This window comes from Pelobates fuscus, chromosome 1, assembly GCF_036172605.1.
Source record: "Pelobates fuscus isolate aPelFus1 chromosome 1, aPelFus1.pri, whole genome shotgun sequence".
NCBI classification, from domain to species: domain Eukaryota; kingdom Metazoa; phylum Chordata; class Amphibia; order Anura; family Pelobatidae; genus Pelobates; species Pelobates fuscus.
Genome location: NC_086317.1, coordinates 81,470,767 through 81,497,872, shown reverse-complemented (window position 1 = coordinate 81,497,872; position 27,106 = coordinate 81,470,767). Strand labels below are relative to the sequence as shown.

The 27,106-nt window shown below is 40.4% G+C and overlaps 1 protein-coding gene across 3 annotated transcripts in view; it reads right to left on the bottom strand.

Annotated features, from left to right (window-relative positions):
* Positions 1–27,106, bottom strand: part of LOC134604089 (apoptosis-inducing factor 3-like) — a 53,413-nt gene that overhangs the window by 4,104 nt on the left and 22,203 nt on the right. For all 3 annotated transcript variants that reach the window (XM_063449931.1, XM_063449932.1, XM_063449933.1), the window contains 13 exons: positions 24,102–24,146; positions 23,723–23,804; positions 23,103–23,215; positions 21,520–21,606; positions 19,842–19,933; positions 18,683–18,813; positions 17,579–17,694; positions 16,673–16,744; positions 12,179–12,242; positions 6,165–6,241; positions 2,495–2,612; positions 888–986; positions 103–178 (listed from right to left, as the gene is read on the bottom strand). In XM_063449931.1, coding sequence (XP_063306001.1) covers positions 103–178; positions 888–986; positions 2,495–2,612; positions 6,165–6,241; positions 12,179–12,242; positions 16,673–16,744; positions 17,579–17,694; positions 18,683–18,813; positions 19,842–19,933; positions 21,520–21,606; positions 23,103–23,215; positions 23,723–23,804; positions 24,102–24,146 — 1,172 coding nt within the window. The remainder of the gene's footprint in view (positions 1–102; positions 179–887; positions 987–2,494; positions 2,613–6,164; positions 6,242–12,178; positions 12,243–16,672; positions 16,745–17,578; positions 17,695–18,682; positions 18,814–19,841; positions 19,934–21,519; positions 21,607–23,102; positions 23,216–23,722; positions 23,805–24,101; positions 24,147–27,106) is intronic.

Here is a 27,106-nt window from a genome sequence, read left to right as displayed (position 1 = left end):
AAAAAATAAAAAAAAAAGATAAAAAATCCATAAATCTAACAATGGCCAATGAATTGTGTCAGCAATGTAAGATGTATAAAAAGTGAAGAAATATACACTTACTTGATATAAAAGGCAAGAAACTTTAGATCCTGCAGATTTCCTTTCATTATAATCTCTGTGTATCCTTCTCCATACCCTGCAAAAAAGATACATTATGAACAAATAGAATTCATAAAGTTTCAAATAAAGACTTTTAGTTGATTATTAGTAATTATATAGCGCCTAATCCGCAGCACTTTATAATCAGAGAGAGGTGAGGAAGATACTGCTCAAACGAGCTTACAATCTATGGTAGACTTCATATGGACTCTAACTTTAGTTACTTTGTACTGAAGGGCTATTTTCTCACTAGACAATTTCAGCAAAAGGTTTTATCCCTCCCATTAGTATTAAAGCAAATGGTATTGATAGGTCTGCTTTAACCTTTTTACATCTCTTATGGCGATGAATATATGATTGATCATAGTGAAGATTTATTTGTTCTAGATGTTAATGCTTTCCTTACCTCCTGTCTAACATGCCCTGGTGCAGCCAACATGCTGATTTCTTGGTTATTGCCCTAAAGGATGTCCACGCCTAGTACCTCCTACATCCCCCTCTTCCCATACGACTGACTGTGGGTGGGAACGTGTCCCATAATGTGCTGACATGCTGGCTTGATAGCCACAGCATTGGAATCTGACTCAAGCAACTTCTGTCACTCTTTCCTATACTCCTCTCCCAAACCTACATTTAACTCTTCCCAAAAAACCCAGAACAACTTTAGCTCTTCACAAACAGCATAAAATTCCATCTATACATTGTGCTAGCTTTTACATTATGGGTTTATTTATCAGAGGACACACCTGCATACCGGATGCTCTTTCCAAGGAGAGATGTCCAGAAGTAGGGTACAGAATTCAGAGGTACGCGTTTATTCAACATGTTGAGAGCAGCTATCCGGCCTGTAAACACACAAAGCTTCCATTTAGTTAATGCTTCTTCCAAAGTATCTCTTTGAATTAAGAAAACAATGTTCCAGGTATAATCTACAAATAATTCCCAGTTGCTGTGGAGCAGTGTCAGCTGCGAGTCTTTGCTGTGGATCTCTGCAGTAGACATCCGGACCATACATCAATAAGCTGTACCGGTTGCTGTGAGGTTTATTACGGTTGCACAATGTGTATGAGGGTATCAGAGAGCTCTCCAGCAGTAAAACTCACAGTAACGTGCGGAGTTACGTTATCATAGAGGTCAATTCTGTAAATATTTATTTAGATTTACACACACCTCCACTGAGATGAAGTGGACTGGGTAACTTTAGTGGTTCTTTAACCCCTTAAGGACACATGACATGTGTGACATGTCATGATTCCCTTTTATTCCAGAAGTTTGGTCCTTAAGGGGTTAAAGACACAAGTTTACCATTTACATTGAACCTATTGTCACGATGTCTTGTAACTGCAAAGCACCTCACGTGAAACAAGTTTGATATGAGATGGTGGGGAGGGACAGCTTTATGAGCTCTACAAGGCCATCTGGTGGACAAAATTGCATTGTACTCTAAATGTACTATACTTTGTGTTGCCGCATCTACCATGTTTTCCAAGAAACAGATACTTTTATCATGTGGATTGGTTTTATTAACTGACTTACTACCTGCAGCATGCGACTTCTACATACTGCAGGGCAGCACTTTCTGCATGTTGCCCATCAATTCGTATAAATCATGTGTGTTCTAGAAAACATGGTGGATTTCATTTTCCTAATTATACCTTCTCTTAAATAAGATTTCTCTGTTCTCTCCTCATCTCCCTGATCTCAGGTCTTTGGTACACTTATTGCAAAACTGACCACTAAAGGCACTTCAACACCAAAGAAACACTGTACAGACCATTTAGAATCCTAAAACTGAAATAGTCCCCAGCTTTAAGGAAAATAAACAAAAACACACAAACATTAAACTTTGTATGTCCAGTGCTTGGAGACTTTTCTCTTTGCTGTTGATCTGTCTCTGATAGTCATTAATTCAGATTTTTTTGTTCTGTCCAATGCTTTTTATAGATGAATCTCTCTCTGTTTCTATGATAAGCATCAGATACATTATTATGCTGAACATGAAGGTGCTAAAAAGGTATTCAATAAATGATTGCCTCTAGAGGCTGTCAGTCTCATATGGTTTAGGCAAACATTGCCATTTCTCAAAGAGATGATGTAGCTTTGGTGCAAAGGGCATCCCTTTAAAACCCCTGAAGGACAGGCGACGGATATATTCCGTCATGATTCCCTTTTATTCCAGAAGTTGTGTCATTAAGGGGTTAAAATATTTAGTTTTGTTACTAAAATCCCTTGCACGATTTTGTAACCTAATCTGGTCTTTTTATGCCATCTCAATGTCTTTTTATGGTGAAAAAACTATGGAATTGGTCCTTCAGACCTGAGAGATTACTCCCTCCTTTAAAGTGCTTCGTACCATGAGAGTGCGCCATCTGCCAATGTCCAATGTTAACTCTGTGTCCCTCCATCATAGCAAGGGGGAATGATACAACGTCCCCAGCTGCAAACACATCAGGAACACTGGTACGCATAAACTAGGAAAAATGAAACAAAAAAATTATATAAATATAAAAATGATTGGGAAAAATCGATTGATATTTGTTGTACACTTGATCGACCAATATATTTTTTGTTAGAATACAGGCTACAGTCTGATTTAAGATAAATACATGACCATAGCTACAGTTTCTTTCCTTCAATTACAAGTCTTGGATATCACCTTCAATAAATTAATAATAAGGAAAATATTCAAAGGAAATTCACTAAATTGTGCAAAATTGCAAGAGACTGACGACCTTTTTCCTAGCATATGAATGGCAAATTTTAGCCATATTGATAATTGGATTATCTCTACTGTATGAAATTGGTCTAATTTTAAGGGTGGTTATATTAATATATAACAATATATTATAATGTTATTACTGGCATTTATATAGCGCCAACTTACTGCGCAAGGCTTTACAGGTCCTAAATGGTCTCACACCTCCCATGGTCTATGACCAAAATTATTTTTCTGTGCCTTGGCTCTCAGGGACCCCAAAGATAATACTCAAATCTTGGGCAAGATGGATACCAAAAAATGGGATACAGCTGCATATCTAGAATAAAAAATAACAAATAATAGTGCAACACTGTATGGGGATATTAACAGTGCCCCCACTCTGTATGGAACTCACAAACTCCAGATGAAAAGAAACACCTTAAAGGACCACTCTAGTGCCAGGAAAACATACTCGTTTTCCTGGCACTAGAGTGCCCTGAGGGTGCCCCCACCCTCAGGGACCCACTCCCGCCGGGCTTTGGAAAGGGTAAAGTGTTTAAAACTTACCTTTTTCCAGCGGTGGGCGGAGAGCTCTCCTCCTCTGATCCTCCTCTTCTCCTCCCCGTTGGCTGAATGCGCACGCACGGCAAGAGCTGCGCGCGCGCATTCAGCCGGTCACATAGGAAAGCATTCATAATGCTTTCCTATGGACGCTTGCGTGCTCTCACTGTGAAAATCACAGTGAGAATCACGCAAGCGCCTCTAGTGGCTGTCTCATAGGGGAAGGCTTAACCCATTCACAAACATAGCAGTTTCTCTGAAACTGCTATGTTTATGAAAAAATGGGTTAATCCTAGAAGGACCTGGCACCCAGACCACTTCATTAAGCTGAAGTGGTCTGGGTGCCTAGAGTGGTCCTTTAAAGTTGCCTTCCCTACCAAGGGAGGTCTGGATCCTCAATCAGCTTATCGCTCTCTGGATCAAAATAAGGAATCGGGTAAGTAAGTATAAATCGGTTTATTCATGATAAAATCCAATAAAAGAATAGTGGTAAAAAAAAACCAGTGGAATTATCACCGGTCCTACGCGTTTCGTTTCCTTAGAAACTTCCTCAGTTTGTCTCTCGGTCATGTAATTAGATGGAAATTTAAATCAGTACATATACCACTTTTACTGATATATGTACTGATTTAAATTTCCATCTAATTACATGCATTAAAGCCGTTTAAAAATGAAAAGATTATATTTTGCTAAAATTTGGAACGCACTGAAGGAGGAAGTGGAACGCAAGCCGGATGTAAAACAGATACACGGAGAAGCTCACGGCGGTAATTGAAACAACTGAGAACATCGGTGGGGAGGAGAAACAAGATAAACCAATTGGCGGATTAGAAGAAATCCCCCCTGAACACACCGGAGGAAATCAGAAATATCCCTATTTAAGAAGAGGGTGTGAAGGAATGGATAGGATATTTCATGGTTACTGATGATGTTTTATGATTGTAATTGCACAGAAAGTGGTCCCTGAGGAAGTTTCTAAGGAAACGAAAAGCATAGGACCGGTGATATACCACTGTTTTTTAACTACCATTCTTTTATTGGATTTTATACTGAATAAACCGATTTATACTTACCTACCTGATTCCTGATTTTGATCCAGAGAGCGATAAGCTGATTGAGGATCGAGACCTCCCTTGGTAGGGAAGGCAACTTTAAAGGGACACTATAGTCACCTGAACAACTTTAGCTTAATGAAGCAGTTTTGGTGTATAGAACATGCCCTAAATTACTTTAGCTAAATAAAGCAGTTTTAGTGTATAGATCATTCCCCTGCAATTTCACTGCTCAATCCTCTGCCATTTAGGAGTTAAATCCCTTTGTTTATGAACCCTAGTCACACCTCCCTGCATGTGACTTGCACAGCCTTCTATAAACACTTCCTGTAAAGAGAGCCCTATTTAGGCTTTCTTTATTGCAAGTTCTGTTTAATTAAAGGGACACTATAGTCACCTGAACAACTTTAGCTTAATGAAGCAGTTTTGGTGTATAGAACATGCCCCTGCAGCCTCACTGCTCAATCCTCTGCCATTTAGGAGTTAAACCCCTTTGTTTATGAACCCTAGTCACACCTCCCTGCATGTGACTTGCACAGCCTTCCATAAACACTTCCTGTAAAGAGAGCCCTATTTAGGCTTTCTTTATTGCAAGTTCTGTTTAATTAAGATTTTCTTATCCCCTGCTATGTTAATAGCTTGCTAGGCCCTGCAATAGCCTCCTGTATGGGATTAAAGTTCAATTTAGAGATTGAGATACAATTATTTAAGGTAAATTACATCTGTTTGAAAGTGAAACCGTTTTTTTTTTTTTTTCATGCAGGCTCTGTCAATCATAGCCAGGGGGAGGTGTGCCTAGGGCTGCATAAACAATAAAGTGATTTAACTCCTAAATGACAGTAAATTGAGCAATGAAATTGCAGGGGGAATGATCTATACACTAAAACTGCTTTATTTAGCTAAAGTAATTTAGGTGACTATAGTGTTCCTTTAACTCCTAAATTACAGTGAATTGAGCAATGAAATTGCAGGGGAAATGATCTATACACTAAAACTGCTTTATTTAGCTAAAGTAATTTAGGTGACTATAGTGTTCCTTTAAGGCGTTTTTTTCATCTGGAGGGCACCCTCAGGGCACTCTAGTGCCAGGAAAACGAGTATGTTTTCCTGGCACTAGAGTGGTCCTTTAAGGTGTTTCTTTTCATCTGGAGTTTGTGAGTTCCATACAGAGTGGGGGCACTGTTAATATCCCCATACAGTGTTGCATTATTATTTGTTATTTTTTTTTTATTCTAGATATCCAGCTGTATCCCATTTTTTTGTATCTATCTTGTCTATGTGAGGTCACCATCAGGTCAGAATTCTAGGATTCATTTTTAAAGGGAATTAAATGAAAATTAGATTCTAAATTTTTAAACTGGAGCCCGGAGACGGCTTTTTAGTCTGACTGAGATTGCCAACGCACATTATCACTGTATTTGAATTGTGTATTCTCCGTACTACGACAGGTTCTATTCCTCATGGTATTAGCTAGTGTGCATTTTCAATTTGTTTTTTTAATGTTGCAGTTCATATATTTCTTACAAGCTACAATTTATAATGTCATACTTATTATATTTTTGCAGTGCAATTTAAATGTATTAACATTCAACCACAGTCATCCTACTATATGTGTTAAGCTCTCTATCAGGCTAGAATACTGGACCAATTGCTATGTAAACAGACTCGTAGATTTTGCCTTTAACTGCATCTACCGTGAGCACAACATGTACCTCATCTACATATATGGCTCCTCTTCTATCCACAGCTACTTTGTATCCTTTCAAGAAACTAGATACAGGAGTGACACCTGTAGGCACAAAAAAAAAAAAAAATTAAACAAGACAGTGAGTATATTTCCAAAAAATATATATTAAAATCTCTCTAACTCGTAAGTTCTGAGAATGGATGTTCTTTTTATTCAACTCAAATGAATTCATATTATCTATTGCAGACAGATGGGATGGAAGACTGAATTGACTATGCAAGGAATCTAACTTGAAATGCTTCCATATAGGTACACCAACAGAGTTATGTAGATTTAACCATTTGTGGCCCATATTATATATATTTTTTTTAAACGAGGTAGATCACAATGCAGCAATGGTATTAAATCAAGAACATTTCAGTTATGGGTGTTATTCTATGATCATAGTCCAAAGACATCACATTTTTTTTCCTGCCAGCCACTGAGACTGGAAATCATTAGACTTAAAGGTACACTGTAGTCACTAGAACAACTACAACCTATTGTATTTGTTCTGGTAAGTATAGTCAGCCCATGCAGGCTTTTTGCAGTAAACAATGTATCTTCAGAGAAAAGACGTTGTTTACATTACAGATTAGGGACACCTCCACTAGCCACTCATCATATGGCTGCTAGAGGTGCTTCCTAGATGAGATGCAGCAAAGCCATTCAGTGTCTCCACCCTCTGCGTGGAGACACTGAACGTTCCTCATAGAGATGCATTGATTCAATGCATCTCTATGAGAAGATGCTGATTGGCTAAGGCTGTGTTTGGCTTGGGCTGGCTCTACCCCGATCTTCCTCCTTGACAAGCCCAGCCAATCCAATGTGAAAGCATTGTGATTCGCTCAAGACAACTGACATGATGTCAGCCAAGCAGGCAGATCAGGGGCAGAGCCAGCTGCAGACTGCAATAGAGGTAAGATTTTGCGATATTTAGGGGGGGCTAGATGGTGGTTTCAACACTATAGGGTCGGGAATACATGTGTTCCTTTAAAAACAAACGTAACCACCCCCCGCGGAGGTGGAGAGGATCTGTCTGAGCATCAAACCACCAACAAAAACTTATTTCCACAATCTATGCCTCAGAACATAAAACATGCAACATAGAATCCCTTCTATTCAAGTCCACATGGGAGAGAGAATTTAAATACAAATTAACAGAAACACAATGGAGAACAATAATTCAAGCCCAAAAACGAATGACCCTGTGCGCAACACACGTCGAACTATCGCGCAAAGTACTATATAGATGGTACCTAGTCCCCACCCGTCTCAAAAACAGCTACCCGAATACATCAGACACCTGCTGGAGGTGCCAAACCCAAAAAGGCACGATGCTGCACACCTGGTGGCAATGTGACAAACTCCAGGCCTACTGGCAAGCTGTTCAAAATCTCACACAACAATGCACAGGCACACAAATTCCTCTCAAGCCGGAAACATTTCTACTCATTCTACCCCCAAAAGGCTTGCAAAGAATGCAACAATACATATTATACCAAATACTTATCGCAGCCCTTACAGAAATCAGTAGACACTGGAAAGACACAAATCCACCCACAATTGCACAATGCATACACACAGTAGACACCAACTGCAACTATGAACTGATGGCAAGACGAACACGACCTAACGCAGAACCCTGACACAAAACTTGGGACATCTGGAAACCACACACAACAAACATCATGCCCTCGTGAAGATAATGGGCAAAAGGAATCTTGCTACTCCCTTTCTTGCCTCCCCCCAGCCTGCCCAACCCCCAACCCATACCCCACACACACCTGTCTAATTTTCACAACCACCCGCACGTAGCCCACAACGGGCATAGTAATTGCACAGGCCTTAACAACCCTTGGGCTAAGCACGACCCATATAGCATTGACGACATCAGACGAAGACCTCCCACATATGGGTCCTCCACCTAGACGTGAAACAACAAGAGGTTCACTTGGGGATTGTATGATATACGAAAGGAAATATAATGTACGATGTGCAAGGTTTTCTGTTCAATATGTTCAATCTGTAAATGTGTGGGGGACCAACCGTTGGTTTCCCCCCCCACCACCCTCCCCCCGTAACACCCCCTTCTCTTCTGTACCCCTATATACCTGCAAAAAATAAAAAAATGTCCAAAAAAAAACTTAACCCCAATTGTTACCCGTAATTATATGATCGAGGTCAATACTTTAAGACAAAAATAAAGGGATCCATCTTCAACAGATCTAATTTGTCTGTTTGACCACATTTATAAACCAGTAGCGACAATGGGTAACAAAAGTGTAATTTACCGGTTGTATTCAGGCGTCCATATGATAATTTTTGTGTAGTGTAAAGGTGTATTTGTTGGGTTATAGAGTTTGACTATAACAGTGTTTATTTGTGCTTTATTTGATGAAACTGATTAACCTACATCTTCTCTTATGCAAGTCACCAACTCAAAGGATGTTTTCCTGTAGATGTGCAAACGCTTTGTAAAATAACCAATACCCAACTTTGCAAAGTGTTTTCTGTGGTTTATCGAGTCATTTTTGATGTTGAATTCTGTAAGCGTCCAATGGTTTCATTGATATATCGACAATTCTTCTTCAGAATTATTTAATCAATTATATTTTAACCTTGAAAGCTAACAGTAAAGTTTTTTTTGTTTTTTTTAATAATGTAGCAGTGAGATTCTGATTGGGTTCAAATTTAATCTTAAATCCTTTTTAAATGATCTCAAGAACATACCGTGGCACAGATTAAGTCTAATACAAGACCTAGACTCTGCAATTGCATTTTTTCAGTCTGAGCTCTTGTATGTTTGGAATTTGCATGCCCCTCTGCGTTAAGTTCAAGTTAAAGGGGCACACCCCTCCCTGGGTTACAGCTGACCTCATTCAAATGTACCAATTTAGAGATTCACTGTGGTCAAAGTTCAAGCGTACTGGCTCCATGAATCGTATGTTTCAGACCGATTGCAATATGTGGCCATATCTGATAGTGCTTCCCTGCCTCTTGCAGTCACGTGTGGTGTTCCCCAAGGCTTCATACTCGGCCCCCTGCTATTTACATTATTTATAAATTATCTGCAAATCCTAAATTGAACACATGTATGCAGACAACACTGTAAACTACGCTAGTAAAGCCAAACTGCCGCAGCTTGAGGCTGTGCTCCAAAACCAATTCACAGAGGTAGAAAAGTGGATAGCGGATAACAAAATCTTCCTAAACACTGACAAAAACTTTACAATAATCTTTGGAACTGTACCTAAATTAAGTAAACTACAAAATCAACAATTGTGTATCAGAACAAATTCAAACAGCACACTGACAGCAGTCTGCTATTTTAAATATATAGGTATGTTGCTAGACCCTAATCTATCCTTTGGCCTTCACATTGAAAAAAATCTCTTCAAAACTTTACCCAAAACTAAGTGCCCTGTACAGAAACAAATCCTGCCTAAGCCCTACTGTAAGGAAACAGTGCAACAAATGCTAATGCCATTGATTATGGGGATGTAGTGTATGCAACCGCACCGCAAACCCACCTTCATAAACTTAATATGTTATATAATTCGTTCTGCCACTTTGTACTAGAATGTAATTACTTTACCCACCACTGTGACATTTTGAAAGAGCTAAACTGGCTGTCGCTGGAATACCAACGGACGCTTCATCTTTCCAGCCTTGAGCATAAGAGTATTTCTGGGAAGCTCCCACCCTACCAGAGTAGAATGCTCTCCCTGGCTGTTCCGACCTCCTATAACCTTCGATCCAGTACTAGCACGATATTAAGCATACCGCAATACAAAAATAAAGTGGCTCGATCCTCCTTTTCCTACAGAGCACCGCAATTATGGAATAACCTCAGGGACACAGTCAAATCTTCATTCAATCTAAAATCTTTTAAGAGATCTATGGCAATATACCTCAGTACAGAAGGCACCTGTCATGGTTTAATATATTTATCACCTTTTATATAGTAAATTTATATATGTGTGTAATCTGTCAGCATCAAAGTAGCTGTTTAGTTGATAAGCGAGTGCGCTGGATTTCTATTTTTACTGTTCTTACTGGCCCCCAGCAGCACCCCATTTAAGCATGTTTAGGTGAGTGCAGCCAGCCCCTTGTTTTCCCATATATATATTTAGGTGTCTAGCCAGCTCCTTGGTTTTGCACCGCCCCCTGTCACAGGTGTCTCATCTCAGGACCCTATTTAAGCCTTGTACTGCAGAGAACTCGAGATGGAAGGATTTCCCCAAGTGAGTAGCTCATTTAGTAGACAGTTGGCAGTGAGAGTACAACCTGCCAAAGATGGGGTACATTGACATTTGTGGCAGGCTTATGCAATGTATGATCATATAGTGTAACTTAACCCCCATTATTTTTTGCCTAGATTAGGTGTTTTTAATAAAACTAGTCAAATCTGTCAGCATCAAAGTAGCTGTTTAGTTGATAAGTGAGTGCAATGGATTTCTATTTTACTATATATATATATATATATATATATATATATATATATATATATATAGTACTTTTTTGTAATATTGTATCCTATTGTAACAATGCAATGTTTTGTGGACCCAGGACATACTTGAAAACGAGAGAAATCTCAGTGTATCCATCTTGGTAAAATATTTTATATATAAATAAATATTAATGGGTTATCAGGCTTTAACACGTAGACACTCCTTTCTTTACAATTCTGGTTTAAGAGCATACATTTTACAGGTTTAAAGGAACACTATTGGGTCTGGAACACAAAAATGTATTCCTGACTCTATAGTGCAAAACCCACCATTTAGGTGGCTTATCCCCCCTTAAAAGTTAATAAAACTCACTTTATTTTCAGCGCCTAGCGGGTCCGCCGTCGCTGGCCCTGCCCCCTTGGTGACATCAGAATTGCCGATTTTTAGACAATCCAAAGCATTGGATTGGCTAAAATCGGCATGGGACAGGGCCAAACACCATTTTGTCCAATCAGCACCTCCTCATAGAGATGCATTGAGTCAATGCATCTCTGAGGAAAATTCAGCGTCCCCATGCAGTGCGTGGAGATGCTGAACGGCAGTGCTACCTACTGTGCAGCACTGAGCCATGAAGCACCTCCAGTGGCCATCTGAGGAGTGCCACTTGGAGGTATCCCTATGGGTAATCTAAACACTGCCTTTTCTCTAATAAAAAGGCGGTGTTTGCATGAATGCCTGCATATAATGTTTATACTCACCAGAACAACTACATTAAGCTGTAGTTGTTCTGGCGACTATAGTGTCCCTATAATCATAACAATGATACATGCAGCTTTACATTACCTTACTTATATGTAAGAAGTCTTACATTTGGATCACTTTCATTTCTTTACAAAATTATGGTTAGGAAATCATTTTAAGCAATTATCTAGCTCCACCAATCAGCAACAAAAGAAATCCTTCTATTGTGGATTAATAAATACAATGTACAAAATATAGACTTGAAACCAACCTGCAACAAGTTTGTTTCGAAAATTGCTTTCAACATCTTAACCAGTCAGACTACATAGTTCATTTAAAAACACATAACTAGGCCTTGATCATGACAGTCAGGGCAAGAAACCTACCAACAGTACTTGGGGGATCACCAACTATAGCAACTTCTCAAGATTACTACTCACCCTTCAACTCACATACAGGATTTATTTTAACTGTGATCAGATCGGTCTCCTGGCTGATAGGTTGAAAATTTAAACAAAAAATAAATTAAAAAAATTACATTACAACAAATGTGTCATGGTGCATAATTGGTCCTTAATAAGGTCTCTTTAGGGCAGAGGCATATCAAATGGTTTGAAAGCAGTTTGACGTGCAAAGTGGCATAGCATCAATGGACTCCTGGCATCACAACAATACACTGTATAGGTCATAGTGCTTACTGTGCCCTTTTAATAAAGAGATTACATTACATTGTAACCACATACATATATTATACACTCACGTAATAGATATATTTGTTCACATAGAATTCTCAAATTATACAGACCTATTCCAGCAACCACAACATCAGCAGGAATTTGGACCCCATTCCGCAAAATCACCTCGGAAACCTGTGAAAAGGGAGCGATTTGTAAATTGTGTATACCTGTAAGACATGCCATACTTTTTTCCAACACAACTATAAACGCAAACAGAACATGTAACAATGTATCTGGATTCCTTTAAACTATTACTGCCCAAGTAAATCTCAGTAGGGATCAGAATAAATACAAATTACACACTATAATAAATTAGAGACATTACATTTTTTTTTAAATGAATATGTGAGAACAGCAGAAGCATTGTTTCAATTATCTGTCTTCCACTAACTATGCTCAATGGTAGAGAAGAATACAATGATTGACAGGGATCCAAGATGGAGTCACACAGTTCGGGATTAAAGCATTTATTTTTACATTTCAATTTATTTTTAATTGGGGTTTTTTCAGACCTGCATGAAAAAAAAAACTGGTTTAACTTTCAAACAGATGTAATTTACCTTAAATAATTGTATCTCAATCTCTAAATTGAACTTTAATCACATACAGGAGGATCTTGCAGGGTCTAGCAAGATATTAACATAGCAGGGGATAAAAAAAATCTTAATTAAACAGAACTTGCAATAAAGAAAGCCTAAAAAGGGCTCCCTTTTACAGGAAGTGTTTATGGAAGGCTGTGCAAGTCACATGCAGGGAGGTGTGACTAGGGTTCATAAACAAAGGGATTTAACTCCTAAATGGCAGAGGATTGAGCAGTGAGGCTGCAGGGGCATGTTCTATACACCAAAACTGCTTCATTAAGCTAAAGTTGTTCGGTGACTATAGTGTCCCTTTAAAGGTTTTAACCATGGAGATGAACATTAATGGAGTCTTTTTAGGAAACACAGTAAGTGAACACACAAAAAAAGAAAGTAGCAACACCCGAGAGAAATCTGCTTTTGTGTTTTCTACTTGCTCACATGTAAAGCACCAGAACCACAATATCAGAATGTTTTAGTTCTGGTGTAAGGAGACTATCCCTACAGTTTCTCAATTTTAAACACTGAGAAAGTGACCGCCACTGGAAATGTTGTCACAGCTCAATGCAAAAAGCCACTGGACGTGCTTCCTGTTATGGTCCTGCAAGCGTTGCAGGACCATCACTCTGTGGGGAGCGTTTAGCATCTTCATGCAGAGTAGGGATGCACCGAAATGAAAATTCTGGATGCCCTTGGCCGAAAACGACTTTTCTCCAAATGATAAAAAAAAAAAAAAAATCCCTATAATTTTATTAATATTAGACTTTTTAATGAAAATGTAATTAATCTAATATGAAAAACTTCCCTTCTCCCTTAGTGGTCCCCCCGCTTCATGTTAATCTCTCCCCCCTCTAGTGTCCCTCTGCCCTCCCTCTTTTTTTAGTGTTCTTTCCCCCCATCCCATAGTGTCCTCCCCCCGCCCCCTGTCCCATAATGTTTTTCCCCCTCCCCCTGTCCTGTAGAGTTCTTCCCCCCATCGTGTTCCTCCAGCCCAACCCCGGTCCCATAGTGTTCTTTTCTCCCCCCTCCCCTGTCCCATAGTGTTCTTTTCTCCCCCCTCCCCTGTCCCATAGTGTTCTTTTCTCCCCCCTCCCCTGTCCCATAGTGTTCTTTTCACCCTGCCCTCCCCTGTCCCATAGTGCTCTTTTCACCCTGCCCTCCCCTGTCCCATAGTGTTCTTTTCACCCTGCCCTCCCCTGTCCCATAGTGTTCTTTTCACCCTGCCCTCCCCTGTCCCATAGTGTTCTTTTCACCCTGCCCTCCCCTGTCCCATAGTGTTCTTTTCACCCTGCCCTCCCCTGTCCCATAGTGTTCTTTCCCCCCCTCCCCTGTCCCATAGTGTTCTCCCCCCCCCTCCCCTGTCCCATAGTGTTCTCCCCCCCCTCCCCTGTCCCATAGTGTTCTTGCCCCCCTCCCCGTCCCATAGTGTTCTTTCGCCCCTCCCCTGTCCCATAGTGTTCTTTCCCCCCTCCCCTGTCCCATAGTGTTCTTTCCCCCCTCCCCTGTCCCATAGTGTTCTTTCCCCCCTCCCCTGTCCCATAGTGTTCTTTCCCCCCTCCCCTGTCCCATAATGTTCTTTCCCCCCCTCCCCTGTCCCAGAGTGTTCTTTCCCCCCTCCCAGAGTGTGCTTTTCCACCCTCCCCTGTCCCATAGTGTTCTTTTCTCCGCCCTCCCCTGTCCCATAGTGTTCTTTTCACCCTGCCCTCCCCTGTCCCATAGTGTTCTTTCCCCCCTCCCCTGTCCCATAATGTTCTTTCCCCCCCTCCCCTGTCCCATAGTGTTCTTTCCCCCCCTCCCCTGTCCCAGAGTGTTCTTTCCCCCCCTCCCAGAGTGTGCTTTTCCACCCTCCCCTGTCCCATAGTGTTCTTTTCTCCGCCCTCCCCTGTCCCATAGTGTTCTTTTCACCCTGCCCTCCCCTGTCCCATAGTGTTCTTTTCACCCTGCCCTCCCCTGTCCCATAGTGTTCTTTTCACCCTGCCCTCCCCTGTCCCATAGTGTTCTTTTCACCCTGCCCTCCCCTGTCCCATAGTGTTCTTTTCACCCTGCCCTCCCCTGTCCCATAGTGTTCTTTTCACCCTGCCCTCCTCTGTCCCATAGTGTTCTTTTCCTGCCCTCCCCCTGTCCCATAGTGTTCTTTTCCTGCCCCCATCCCATAGTGTTCTTTTCCTGCCCCCATCCCATAGTGTTCTTTTCCTGCCCCCATCCCATAGTGTTCTTTCCCCCCTCCCCTGTCCCATAGTGTTCTTTCCCCCCTCCCCTGTCCCATAGTGTTCTTTCCCCCCCTCCCCTGTCCCATAGTGTTCTTCCCCCCCTCCCCTGTCCCATAGTGTTCTTTCCCCCCTCCCCTGTCCCATAGTGTTCTTTCCCCCCTCCCCTGTCCCATAGTGTTCTTTCCCCCCCTCCCCTGTCCCATAGTGTTCTTTCCCCCCCTCCCCTGTCCCATAGTGTTCTTTCCCCCCCTCCCCTGTCCCATAGTGTTCTTTCCCCCCCTCCCCTGTCCCATAGTGTTCTTTCCCCCCTCCCCTGTCCCATAGTGTTCTTTCCCCCCCTCCCCTGTCCCATAGTGTTCTTTCCCCCCTCCCCTGTCCCATAGTGTTCTTTCCCCCCCTCCCCTGTCCCATAGTGTTCTTTCCCCCCTTCCCCTGTCCCATAGTGTTCTTTCCCCCCCTCCCCGTCCCATAGTGTTCTTCCCCCCCTCCCCTGTCTCAGAGTGTTCTTTCACCCCCTCCCAGAGTGTGCTTTCCCCCCCTCCCCTGTCCCACAGTGTGCTTTCCCCCCTCCCCTGTCCCATAGTGTGCTTCCCCCACCCCTCCCAAAAAAAAAGTGTAAACAAGTTATTTATTATATATTTATACATTTCGGTGCATCCCTAATGCAGAGCGTAAACATAATGAGATGCACTGAGCTTATGCATCTCTATGAGGAGATGATTGGCACATGCACAGTAGGCCCCTTAGTGCTTCCCAATGGGAAAGCTTTGCATTAATAGAGATTATTGTTACGAATGATGTGAGCCAAGGGCAGAGAAAAAGTAGCAGCGTGGGCTAAAAGCCAAGTAATTTTACCCTGCAGCTGGTTGCCTCCATCTTTTAGATGGTGTCAGTCATTATTAAAAGCTCTGTCAATTGCGCTTGGCAGTAAGCATAGAGAAAGCATGCAGAAAAGAGGAGAAATGAGACAATGGAGGCTGCGTGAACAAGTTGTTGATCCAAGTTGAAATCAGAGTGCCATTATGGAGTCAATGACCTCACTGTGGCATAATTAGAAAATTGCTTACATTTTTTTTTTTTAGCCTTCGTTTGTATCAACGACATATCAAGATGCATTTCAAAGATTGAACCTGCTGGACTGGAGTCTTTTTTTCCCGCTCTAGATAACCATGTGTAATAGTGTCAGTTTTGAAAAAATGAGTGCAAAATGGGCAGAGTTTCCAATGTAATGTGCCTGCTGGTTCTACTGGTTTCCATGGTAACTACCCCACTTAGTACAGTAGACTTTTCAGAACACAACATTTTTATATAGAACCCCAGCGTTTCAGTTTCTTCCCCTTTTCTGCAATGTTTGCCCTGGCTTTGCTTCCTCTGAACTGGAGTGTGATGTCATTTTTTAAAACCTTAATGTAAATTTAAAAGAAAAAACCCCCACAAAAATCATGAAATAAAAGTTAATACAAATTATAGGTGATTTTCAATGGTGAATAGTAAATCCCACGTGACAGGTTCTCTTTAAAATGCAGATGTAATTAGACCAATCAAGGACTCCAGCTCTGGGCCCATGAGGCCATTAATCCAGCACTAAACCCTTAAGTACCAAGTGTTGCTTCCTTACAGAAATGAGCCTTCCTTTCTCGTTAACGCTATAATTGCCAACAACGTTGTAAATGTAAGTCATATTGTAGACAGCAAAGAATTCACTGAAAACCCAACAACAACAAAGGTGATACACAACCATGAGAATAATATGAGAAAGTATAAGGGTATATACCTGTCCACCGTCTCCTCGTATTTCCCTGGCTTCTGTGTTCATATGGAAATTCACACCTTGATCCTGCAGCAACTGAAATCATACATAGACAATAACAATCCAAAATGCCCTTGGATGTATTGGGTAATCTCAATAATCTTTAGATACGACAGTCTCCCTATAGACCATTTCCCCCAATGACTTCTCAACTAACAGAACAAGTCCAAATTGTCAGGAATTCAAAGAAAATCTAAAATTTAAGGCCAAACTAGACGGACTGCAAAAATACTCCACGTCGGCTATGCTTCCTTATTGGCTACTTTGGCCTTAAATTTGAAACTCACTTTGAATTCCAGGCAGTTCGCACTTAGTGAATAACACGATCAGTTCTATTTACTAAAGTGAGAATTCAAAGTGAATTTGAAATGTAAGCCCAGAATAGTCAATTTAAAGTATAGCTGACATCGAATTTCCCTTAAATTCTCATTTCAGTGAATAATCCGGTGAGAGTATTCCGCTCTTCTTCGAAGAGAAGTATGTATGTATGTATGGCATAAAGGAGCATATCTCTACAATCCAAATCAAAATCACAGCATTGTCTCTTAACACATCCCACCTGTGTTTATAAAACAATTTAGTAAAAATAAATCTGCCAATATTTTTAACTAAAGCACAACTGATACACCATGATGAGGAAAAAAGCTGTATAAAAATTTTATTCTAAAATATTTTTTTTAATTATTGTAATATCACTAACAAACTTTGTAGACCAGGGGTAGCCATAATGCTGGCAAAGCATCATTGGAGATGTAGTCCACAACACCTGGCCAAAAGTTGACTCTCTCTGCTGCAGAGCTTGAAAGAGGTGTATGTACTAATTTCTGATAAATACCCACATAATAAAAATGACTTTTAATTAGATTTTACCTTCATGGCCAGCTCTCCAATCTTGGGCCCCAGAGCAGCCTGAAAAGGGACACTAGATCTCCCAATAATAGAGACAGAGCTGGCTTTATCAGATAGGTATGCTGCAACCTCCATCCCTGTATAAAACACAAGATAGCCAACTATCACCTGGGCACACTCTAGAATAGGAAGTTTTGCGTAAAATGGTTCTCTCTGTATGTCTCTGTGATGCAGAATCTGACGGTTCTAAAAAAATCCATTTGTAATATACCCCTGTAATAATGGCTGTAATAACCACTACACTTACTATATCACCATTCTGCTGTAATGTAAACCGACAAAGGGCTAGTTACACCTCATAGAGCTATATGAAAATATACATAAATTTGATGCCAACACAGACAGCATGGGCAGTTTGCCTTTTTTTCGTCCCGAAGGTGTCCTCCTAAATAACACCCCTCTTCCATTACCCTTTGCCATCCCACCTCCCTATCCCATCTGATATTTTGTTTCCCCCACCCTCACTCCCCCCTTTTTAACCTCCCTCTCCCCTTGCCAGCTCAGAGTGTGCACATGCACTCGGAGCCAGTTAAATGATCTATGAGATGCCTTTGGATGGACCTCGGTGCGGCTCCCGTGGCATTAGTCTGGGCTTGCTGAGCAACGCATGTGATTATCATTCCAGTAAATACCTGGGGTGGTAAACTTGCCAGAGATCAAGCAAACATCAAGTTTCCATGACTTGTTAGGCTTCAGCAAAACCTGACACCTAACTTGTATGCAATGAATTTGCTACTATCAGCGACCCCGAGGCCAAAAGTTACAATGAACAGTTTGCTACTAGGTCTGAAACTAAATTATATAGGGGGTTTATTCACTAGATAATAAAGGCAGTGAACTGAAAAATGAACTTCAAAATGGAGGCTAAAATAGTCAAGTGGAGACTAAAATGGAGTTGGAGAGTTTTCTTAATTCAGCTATTTTTGCCTAAAATTTTTTAATTAAATTTCATTTTAATCAATTCTCTACATTTTGATGCTTAGGGGGAAAAAAACATGCAAAATAAGCCAATGTATATAGGAAATGAACAGTGGGTTTATGCCACAGCATGCACTGCTTACTAACCAATGAATGAAGAGCCCATGATCACCACATTCCGGTTCACAGCTATCTCGCTGATTGCATTGGCATCTTCTGGGGTACGCAACAGGAAAACATTTTTTAAATTGGAACCAGGGCAAGTGGGCGCCAGAGGTCTACATCGATAAGAAAGAAAATAGATGGAAGCATGTAAGGACATAGCAATAATAATGATTACATAATTCTTTAAAGAGCAGCGTTGAAAGTAAGTCTTGAAGGACCAGAGATCCACTGGGATTTGTCATATAGGACACAACAACTTGTTCAATGATGCACATTATTAATGTTTTGATCTGATGTTGAACGTTTTTTAAAAACTCACAGTATTGTCTCGAGGGTTAGGTCTAGCAACCTTGCCTTAAAAAGAATAATATTCATTGATGTCCACCTATTCAGTGAACTAGTCCATAAACAATTAAACTAGCCATTGTTGCACAGTCGCTAGAACCAACACAAGAGGACATAGACCCCCTATGTATCCCCACCTGTGGTCAGTGGGTGTAACCTAGTGTCCCCTCCTCGGACCCCCCACTTATGTTGGCGGGTGGGGGCCCTAATATATATAAGGTGGGGGGCTAAGTTCGAATGGCCATGAATGCAGCCAGATGGTTTTACTCTATTTGGTTCGGGCCATTCAGTGTTAGTGAATAACCCTGCAAGTCTCTAGAACACGCACCGTTTGCATGATGATTTTTCAAATATCTTAGACCTTCAGAGATTTTCTTCTATGTACGGTGTAAACGTCACACACATAAAGTGACAAGAAATTACATACATCACAAGAATTAGTTTGATGTACAAAAACATTGATTTTAAACTACGTATAATGATTCCCATAAGATTACAAAAGGCACAGGTTTTAATGACCATCTGTTACCAGGGTAGTGTTCCAATACCCATTAATGCAGGTCAAGTGTGTGCAATGTGTATTGTGAATGGCTACATAGGAAAGGCATGGTTCTCAAAATAGCTATTGATCTATTAACGTGCAAGGATATAAGCACACTACACAGTTTACTATGCAAGAACTCAGTCACTGCCAGATGTCAAGATCACTGAAAGTGATAGTGAGAATAGGTACCCCAGTTGTAGCTGATCAGGTGATGCTCAGACAGCCCAAGAAAGGGTCAATGGCTATTTTTACCTGCTACCAGTGGCAATCAGCAGCTGGCTGTACTGCAGCAATGATCCATCTCGGAACTTAATTCTGCTGTCGTCTACTTGGACATCAACCACCTACATGAAACATGTGCCCTTAGTTAGGTAAGAGACAAGCTATCTATAGTAATTATACTTAGCAGTAAAAAACTTGAAAATGTAAACCATTAATGGGCTTTACAGTTTGCAACAAATATTGTGTTAATACCAAGCATGCTGTTAGTTTTTGTGTGTCAACACAAAAAACAAACAAAAAAAAAACAATTTTTGTATATTAGAAGAGTAAAAATACTTGTAAGGGGCTGGTTGTAAGACACATTTAATAAAAAGATAATGTTGGCTATTTTCAAAATATATATTTTGATTTATTTTAAAGAGAGATATTTAAATCAAGTTGCTCATCAAATCATCAGATCATTGATACATTGTCCCTTTAATCTTCCCTAAAACAGTAGAAGACGCACCAGACACATCTGAACTGGTTGGAAAAGATGGTGATTGCACAAGAAAACCTTTAGCAAGCAAATAACCCTGTATGTTTAACCCCTAAAGTGTGACTTGCAAGGCACTTAAAAGGAGCTCTCTACTTTCTTACTTTAGAAAAGTGCCAGTCTTAAAGGAAAACCTGCACTTTTCTATAGCTCTTACGTTGCTCTTCCTGATTGATTTGTGCAGAATTGGTAGTCAATACTTCTCTTCTAGATTTAATTCTTCCCTATTAAAAGCATTGAGAGGGCAGCTCTGTAAATGGTCAGCATGCGCTCAGCTTCCCAATACTTCTCCAAGAGAGGCATTTACGTTGGACAGGAGAACATCACTAGTGATATCTGCTTAATATGGAGCAGAGCTATAGCTAAGGACCCTCTATAGTGGATTAAAGTTAAGGTAACTTATTTTTACAGGAAAAGGGTGCCAAGAAACTTCACAATGTTCCAGCGTTTTAAATATATTTATTTCTTTACCGGAGTATTCCTTTACCGTGAATTTTAAACTGTAGTCTAAATAGTTAAACTAGAAACATACAGATTATTTCACTATAGTGAGAATTGAAGGAGGATATAACTTTTTAGGCCAAATAGCTGAACTGATGGCATAGCGGACTTCGATAATTCGCTTTAAATTCTCACTTTAGTTAATAACCCTGATAGTCTGGGGAATTGTTCTAGTTCAGCTGTTTCAGCCTAACATTTGAAGCAAATTGAATTTCTGACAATGCACACTCGTGAATAACCTTGATATTGTTTTAAAATGTATATGATCAGATTCCTACTATCATTCTGGGATCTGTGGGAGGAGTTGGTCAACTCATAGCGGACGATCCTGGTTAAGGCAACTTTAACTCATATTTAGTGTTTATGTCCACATTCTCCTATCTAGTTAGTAACTAAATTATTCAGTAAAGGGATTAACAAATCTCATACACAGGAACATGCAGGGATTGCATATAAAAGTATCAAGAATCCGGGGGCTGCAAAAGTCAAAACACATTTTATTTTTAAATGTAACCATTCTAATTTTATCCCTTTTAGATGAAATGTTGGTTAACAATAGAGAAATGAAGGAGAACCTAAAAAAATAGATTCACGAAAGGCTTTGAAGGCAAACTCTGTCACCTGCTGTGAAATTCCCATGCTTGCCATTGAAATAGTTAAAGGATACATTACCTCTTTAGATGTCCAGACTTCAATGCCATTCTCTGCAAAAAACTCAGCTGGTCTCAGGTAAATATCAGACGCATTGGTACCCATAGCCTGTAAATTGAGAACAGTAGATGTAAACTGAGATGGATTAAGTGCAATGAATGAGCAATCTGAATAGGCACCAACATCCTGCCTGACCATGTAATTTCAATCAAGGATTTCTAATCAAGGATTAGAAGCAGAACTTTGTGATAAATACTGCATTGTGGAGATTTTTTAGGAGACTGCTACAGGCATTGATTCTGGGTATTTAGAAGACTTCTCAAATACACCCTTACTCCCTTTGTGTAAGTTAAAGGAAAACCCACTTACATCATGGCGTACTAAAAGCCCTGCCTGAAGGTAGGGCCACAACCCCGCCAAAAGTTAGACTTTTTACCAGATGTATTTATGACTATGGCAAGTAGGTACTGTCCTTGTAACTTTGAAACATTGTAAGAAAAAAAAAAAGAAAAAAAATCAACTCAAAAGTCTTTATTGAAGTAAGCAGTCTTGTTTAACTAGTAATTTAAACCATAGTGGTCATGAACCAAGGTTTTCCAAATGCCTGATTGGTGGCAAACATACGTGCTTATTTTCTTCTAAAAGTAAATCTCCAAAAAAATGAACCTCCTAATCAAACCTTAATTGACAAAACACGCTCATTTAACTGTTTAAGTGATACTGAAGACACTCAGTATTTTGTCAACCATAAAAGTAAAGTGCTAAAGTTAAATTTAGTTTTCATATTTCTGTTGGAAATTTTTGATCGGCATCAAGGATGTACTGGGAGGCATCCAGTTTGAAGCTGTAAACTCCGTAGTAATGCAGTACAGTCGGAGATTTCATCTTTAAAAAAAATTAATCATCACTTTTAAGCAGTAAATGTATTCCTGAAATAGATTGCCTTGAATCTCCAGCAGATGGCAGTGCACGGCGAGCTTTAGGTAACTCATTACAGTGCCAACTTTACAACAGCAACTATCAAAATGTTAGACACAAACTATACACACAAAATATTACAACAATTCATGGTCTTCCTGTAAGCATTCTCCACCAGCCCATATTTGTGCAATCAATTGGCAGAACTACATTTACCAGTTAGCACCTGCCTACAGGTACAGGTCTCCCTGAGGTTCCTACCTTGGCAGTGGCTGATAGAAGCAGGTATATGCAGTGCCCTGATGTTTGGATAGAGAATTTTATGGCATTCTGCTTTTATAGCAGAACCACCGCTAGAATGTAAATGCAGTCTGTGACAAACTTGCCTTTCGTTTATTCTAAACTGTTTATAAGATAGGGCTGATTGTCAGCCATCACTGGTATCCAAGGAGGATCCAATATATAAGGAAAGCTTGCCTGCATCTTATTTTATGATGTGTGAGAAAATAGCAGCTATCCAATACTTTTTTTCTTTACAGGACTGCTGTCAGAGCTTCGTTACAATGCTGGCTGTTTGTTGGGCCAATTAAAACATTATATAGAGGCTGTCTTATAAACATGTGCCAAATTAAACTGATATGTGCCATGACAAAGAATTTTCAGTAAATCCAATGAATCTCCTATACCTTGCTGAGCTTTGTCCTGTCATAGGGCATGTGATCATCCCTTGTCACCATCACAATCCTGCCTCCATAACCTTCCTGACGGAGAGTTTCAGCACAAACTAAGCCGGCTGGGCCTGCAGAGATTTAGGGGAGAGAGATAGCAGCAAATTAACAATAAATTCAAATCTTATCACTGATGCACCAAACCAACGCTGAGGATCCCCTGTGAATTCAGAACTGAAATGAAGAATTCTGCTTCGAGATAAAAAGGCCAAAGTACTTTCTGGATAAATCTGCTAATATGAAACATTATGTGTACAGATATTTATTTCTCAGTTTTCAGAAAAGACACAATTCCAATTGGAATTAACGTTTGTTATAAAGATTAGGATAATTTGATAACTTTGGTTCCATAGTCATAGAATCGTAATATGATGCAATGTGACCAAAATGATAAAAGAAACAAGTAACAAAACAGAAGTACTAGCTGTTTGGTCACATTTATCTTATGTTAATATTTTTTTTCCCAAACGCAAAGGACGTGGTAGCGAAGGGGTTAAACAGTAGGAGGTGAATTTAACTAGCAGGGATATAATGAAGTATTTGAAATTAGATGTTGGAATTCCTGGTGCCGTGATTACCTGTTCCAATTATGGCAATGGTGCTCCTATCATTAGGAGAATGAGTGCTCATATGTTTTGTCCTCTTCTGGTTTGCTAGTGCCTGAAATTAGAAGACACAGATTTAATTTTCCCAAAGAAACTGAGAATGTCATCAGCATCAAGAATCTTGTGCTTGTACAACTATACGATGGAAGGTACAGTAGAGCATAATTGATTCATCACATACCATGTTTAAAATGCGGTCTCAGACAAAAAAAAGCACAGCTTCTCTAAACGGCAATGACATGTATAGCATCTTGTATGCAGCACTATTCCAAAGCGGACATTCACTTATTCTATATAGACTATGTAATAGGATACACCATTGCACTAATAAAGAACAAATGAAGAGATTTACCTTCAAACTGGTGACAATGCTCACAGCACCATTCTCCACTGACACCTACAGAGAAAGAAATATAAAAATAAATGTCTAATATGCACTCACCACACATCAACTGTGTAATTTCTTATTTAAAGGATCACTTAACCGAACCAGCAACCAACATAAAAAACAAACAAAAAAACAAAAAAACAGAAAACACCCTACACTCTAATAAAAAATAAATGTGTATATTCAATTAATGTAACCGCACACAATCTCCCTACATATGAATGGGCATTTTATTTATAGTTCTATTGTATTGCAGTATAAATATTCCTGATACAGTAAGCTCAGAATCTCAGTGCATAATGGAATACAAATTATGCAAGAAGTGGAACAGCTCAACCTAATAGGACTGAAGACTTGCAACCTCAGGGTCATTTTTGACTCTTCATAGCCGCTGTCATTTTTACCAATTTCATACTCCCAAAATCTGCCCCATACCGGCCTTCTCTTCTGTAAAACTCCTTGTGCTCTACCCCATCTTCACCAGACTAATTTACCGAAACTACCTTCTACTTGGTTTACTGCAACTCTCTATTACTACGCTTCAACATATCCAAAGTGCTGCTGCCCCCATATTCATGAAGATGCCCGTTCTGCTCATGTCAAATGCCTTCTTTAAAAGCTCATCTGGATTCCATTAGGTCAGTGGTCTCCCTTCAAATACCTTATCATCATGTTTAAATTCCTCTATAATTTTGTTCCTCCCTAAATTTCCTCACTCATCTCCAGCTACATTCCAAACTATCCCTTCTGCTCCCTCAACTTCACCACTCTTACCAAACCCCTACACCAATGGGCTCCTTCACGATTGAGCTCATTTTCCTTCTTAGGCCCCGTACCACTGCAATAAACTCCAGCCCTACATCCAATCTCTTTCCTCTATTTCATCTTTCCACAAACCTTTAAAGGCATACTACTTCAATGAAGCCGTCCTGATCAATTCCTAACCCAATCCTACATTTGTCCCTCACAGCTCGAAATATCTGACCGTATCACCCTTCCATTAGTCCCTGGTCTCCAGCAGTGTGGCCATTGCCCAGTCTCTTCCTGTCCCCCAGATGCCATACAATTTGATTCTGGAATATGACCCAACTAGGTCAATTTCACTTACAACAAATAAACACCACCTTCTTCTCTCTGTAGGTCTCTGGCCAAGTGTCATGATGCATGGGGTCTGTATCGACGCGGTCGCGCCTGATCAGTGCGGCCGCGACGAAAAGGGAAAAAAAAAATTAACTTTTCTGGATCGTGGCGGAGTGCCGCCCAATACTCCAAGAAGATGGATCCCGGCTGGTGCGGCGTTCTAAGGGACGCCAGCCGCTGCAGTCCCGTTCTTACTGTTAAAGGGCCTACATTAAAGATGGTGCCGGCATGTGTGCAACGTCACGTTATCGACGCACACGCACGTTTTGGGGTCAAAGGCCATGTACTAACCAATCACAGCACTGAGAGGAATATTTAAACCATGTAATGCCTTTTCTCAGTGCCCTGTTGTGGTTTCCACTAGTTGGTGGTCAGAGACCGCGTTCTTGGTATATTTTTCTAGTTATTGACTTTGGCTAAGGTTTTTGACTTTCCCTTCTTCTGGTATCCTGACCCTTGGCTAGTTATTCGTATTGTCACATTCTTATTTCCCCGACCTTGGCTTGTTCTTTGACTATTCTCTTCTACGTTAAGTCCAGCCATTCTAAGGTCCGGTATACGTTGTTTGTGTTAATATTTTTCTGCGCGTTGAGTCACACAGTAATCGTGACACCAAGGAGCCCTCGTAACTTCTTGCTTATTAACCTAACATTTTGTCTCTATACTATGCATTAAAGGGAAACTCCAGTGCCAGAAAAACGATCCGTTTTTCTGGCACTGGAGGGTCCCTCTCCCTCCCACCCACCAATCCCCGGTTACTGAAGGGGTGAAAACCCCTTCAGTCACTTACCTGGGACAGCGGCGATGTCCCTCGCCGCTGTCTCCGCCTCCGCGACGCTCCTCCTAATGATTACGTCGGCCGGTGGGCGAGACTAATCTCGCTCACCGGCCGAGGAGACCTAATGCGCATGCGCGGAAATTCCGCGCATGCGCATTACGTCTCCCCATAGGAAAGCATTGAAAAATCATTTCAATGCTTTCCTATGGGGTTTTGAGCGACGCTGGAGGTCCTCACACAGCGTGAGGACGTCCAGCGACGCTCTAGCACAGGAAACCTGTGCTAGAACCCAGGAAGTGACCTCTAGTGGCTGTCTAATAGACAGCCACTAGAGGTGGAGTTAACCCTGCAATGTAAATATTGCAGTTTATGAAAAACTGCAATAATTACACTTGCAGGGTTAAGGGTAGTGGGAGTTGGCACCCAGACCACTCAAATGAGCAGAAGTGGTCTGGGTGCCTGGAGTGTCCCTTTAATTACTGTATACTTATTGTGTTCTACTTTCTCCGCATTCAATGCATAGTGCCTGGAGGTCAATGCTTTTAGATTCTATCTTCATCATACTCACTGTGTATGGTATAGTGACTGCTATAAAGTACTCATTATATTAAGACAATCGTAGATAGATTTCTGTTATTTCACAGTTAATTTTCTCCCAACATTTTTGTCTCAAATGTACAGGAATTCTTCTCCTTTTGTTTCAGTGTGTCTCACTTCCCCTGTTTGTATCATTATTAATTAAATGTTTGCATAAATGGTTAATCTCTGACTAAGAGCGCTATATGAGAACTGTTACATAAATCAAATAAAGTGTGTTTACTGTATGGAAAATTGGGAAGCTTTGTGCCGCGAATGTCTTATGGATAGCAATTATGCAATAAGGTTTTCATACAAACTACTTTATAAACATAAGTACTGCTATTAAAACACACATTAATGTAAAGTGTATTTCAAGGAAGCTCTGTGACAGATGTACACATTACCATAAGGTATATTGCCAGGGAACTCTAGGATACATGTATTCACACATTAACTATTATGTGCATTACTG